This window comes from Saprolegnia parasitica (genome assembly GCF_000151545.1).
Source record: "Saprolegnia parasitica CBS 223.65 unplaced genomic scaffold supercont2.1129, whole genome shotgun sequence".
In the NCBI taxonomy this organism is placed as follows: domain Eukaryota; phylum Oomycota; class Saprolegniomycetes; order Saprolegniales; family Saprolegniaceae; genus Saprolegnia; species Saprolegnia parasitica.
Genome location: NW_012157523.1, coordinates 1 through 2,404, shown reverse-complemented (window position 1 = coordinate 2,404; position 2,404 = coordinate 1). Strand labels below are relative to the sequence as shown.

Below are 2,404 nucleotides of genomic sequence, written 5' to 3'. Positions count from 1 at the left end.
CTCAAAACGGCAATCTCAAAAAAGACGTACCGAACCAACGTGGTTTCTTCGAGGACGACGCAGTGCGCGAGCAGAAAGGCATGCGACGTCATCGAGAGACAGAGGAGACCGACCCATTGGTACAATGTTGACGGCGCGTCGACAGCACCGACGACCTTGTTGAGCACGATGGGCCCGACGAGCTCGAGAAGACGGAGGAGCAAGCCGAGGAGCGCCATGAGAAAGTACGAGCCGCCATAGACCCGCAGAAAGGCCTTGACGACCGACGGCGACTCGGCGTAGGCCGCCGCGAGCGGCGCAGAGTTGGCCGCACATGTGGTTTCGGGCGTGAGGTGCCACACGTCATCAAGGTTGAGCTGGCGCGGCGTGCGAATGAGTGGCAGCGCCCAGGCAAAGAAGGCGCGGGAGACAAAATTGGCCGATTTGGTCGGGTGCGCCGCCGGTGGCGTGTCAAAGGTGGCGTACTTAACGGTGGCTGCCATGGTGCGCGTTGAACTATGGCTCGACGATGCAGTCGGAAGCAGTCGGTCTGTCCCGGCGCGTGCGCTCAGCGGATCCATCGGTCAGCAGCGCGGAACAACGAGAGAACGTCCGTGGAACGTTTGGTTGGATGCTACAGCCACACACATTCAGTATTGACCATCATTTACGCTGTGTTTGAGTGGGAAAACGTCAAAACGGGGTAAACGTGGCCTTTGCGCGCGCCTTTCAATAAAACCCAAATGCCCAGGTTGGCTACGTTGGTGATATTCTCACATAACCTTCACACCAAACCCGCAAACTAACGTGTACAGCAAGCCTCTCAATTTCTCAACGTCCCCCCGTCTTGGCACAAGAGGCGAGCCACTGCATGATGACGAGCTCGGTGGCCTCACCCTGCTGATGCGGAGCTATGGGTCGATTCGGGATTATCGTATGGGCCTGCTGCATTGGGCCTAGAAACGAGACTTTACGCCAAGGGGAATCCCTTGCTTTATGAGGTGTACGCCGTCCAAGATACATCAATGGCCACTCCAGTCGATCCTGTCGTCGACGACTCAGAATTAAATAGTGTGCACGTTGTGACACTATTTAAAGCGAGCGACATAAATGGAATCCTACACTATTTAAGATCAACTAGCCTAGGCTACGAGTCCATGGCACGAGATTGTCACAGACTGGCGTCGAGCGTCGTGGCAGCGTGGTGCCAAGGAAACCTCCTGGACCCCTATCAAGGAGGACTGAGAGAGGATGTGTACCGTAGCGTAGAGGATTGTGGACAACCTTGTCCTGGAAGGACTGAGAACAAGAAATCGAATTCCAGGATCTGCGATACGCAGGTCCTAGGACAACCTGCGAGGAACCATCCATGACGTCAGATACTCGTAGGGGGCTAGCTAGCGAGCGAGCTATTAATACATGTTAAGCGTTTGTACTACAAGTGTAGTATACAAAAATGGCTTGGAGAATATGGTCACACCGGACTGAACACGGCGTGATGACGTGGCAGCTCCTGGCATCGTTTCGTGCTTCCTGTTTATTGGCTAAAAAGCTATAGAATTCCAGTGTAGCGGCTGTTCGAGGGCAGACGTTTGGTCATTCCAGTGCGACCTCTCGAAAGCTGCCAGCACATGGCCCCCGCTTCTGTGGTCACGACGTCCTGTTTATGAATGGACGAGGCACATGGGTGAACCTCATTACGCCCGTGAAAATGAAGTCGAGGCGTAATGTCTGCGGCCGGCACACGCGACGACAGCGTCCTATCCAATCGAGCTCGGAGATGTGTGGTACAGCAGCACTGGATCTCTTACTCGAGTGGCGTAGGTGCTCCCGCCACGCCCGCCATCCATTGGGTCGACGCACGCACTTGCGTCGGCCACAACAGTGCGCACGTCAAGAGCAACGCTGTGCTAACGTTAGTGTGTTTCTTTAAAAATGATGGATTGTTTGTGGGGTTACGTAGACTAACTAAAACTAGTGACACAGGAGGGTAGGGTCGCGATGTCGCGCCTAGTACTTGTAGAAGGTCGTGTTGGTGAAGACGACTTCCTGGAACTTGGCCGGGCAGAGCGGGAAGAGGATCTTGGGGTCGACGACCGCCGGCGAGAAGAGCTCCTTGCCCGTGTTGATCGAGACGTACACGCCGAGGCAGGCCGAGATGATCATGATGAACATCGAGATCAACTTGGTCGGAAGCGACACGGTCGGCCAGAACGTCTTGAGGTAGAACGTGAGCGGCAGAATCTGGTTGACGATCGTCGACGTCGACGCACCGACAAAGTCCATGAGCGCGCCGAGGTGGTCCTTCCAGATAACGGCGACGACGCAGCAGAACGCAATCATGGCGATGCGGAGGATGCACACCTTGAGGTACGCGCCGGGGGCCTTGTACGCGGCCGTGGGGTCGACGAGGTGCATGGCCTTC

The 2,404-nt window shown here is 55.8% G+C and overlaps 2 protein-coding genes across 2 annotated transcripts; both read right to left on the bottom strand.

The window, feature by feature from the left end:
* Nucleotides 1-8: 8 nt before the first annotated feature.
* SPRG_18332 (hypothetical protein) lies at nucleotides 9-482 on the bottom strand (the record flags this gene model as incomplete). Its single annotated transcript, XM_012357770.1, has 1 exon — nucleotides 9-482. A coding segment is annotated over one exon (474 nt), but the record flags the coding sequence as incomplete, so codon positions are not given.
* A 1,507-nt stretch (nucleotides 483-1,989) lies between these two features.
* Nucleotides 1,990-2,397, bottom strand: SPRG_18331 (hypothetical protein; the record flags this gene model as incomplete). Its single annotated transcript, XM_012357769.1, has 1 exon — nucleotides 1,990-2,397. The coding sequence occupies one exon, from the start codon at nucleotides 2,395-2,397 to the stop codon at nucleotides 1,990-1,992; it is 408 nt and encodes a 135-aa protein (XP_012213159.1).
* Between the last annotated feature and the right edge of the window lie 7 nt (nucleotides 2,398-2,404).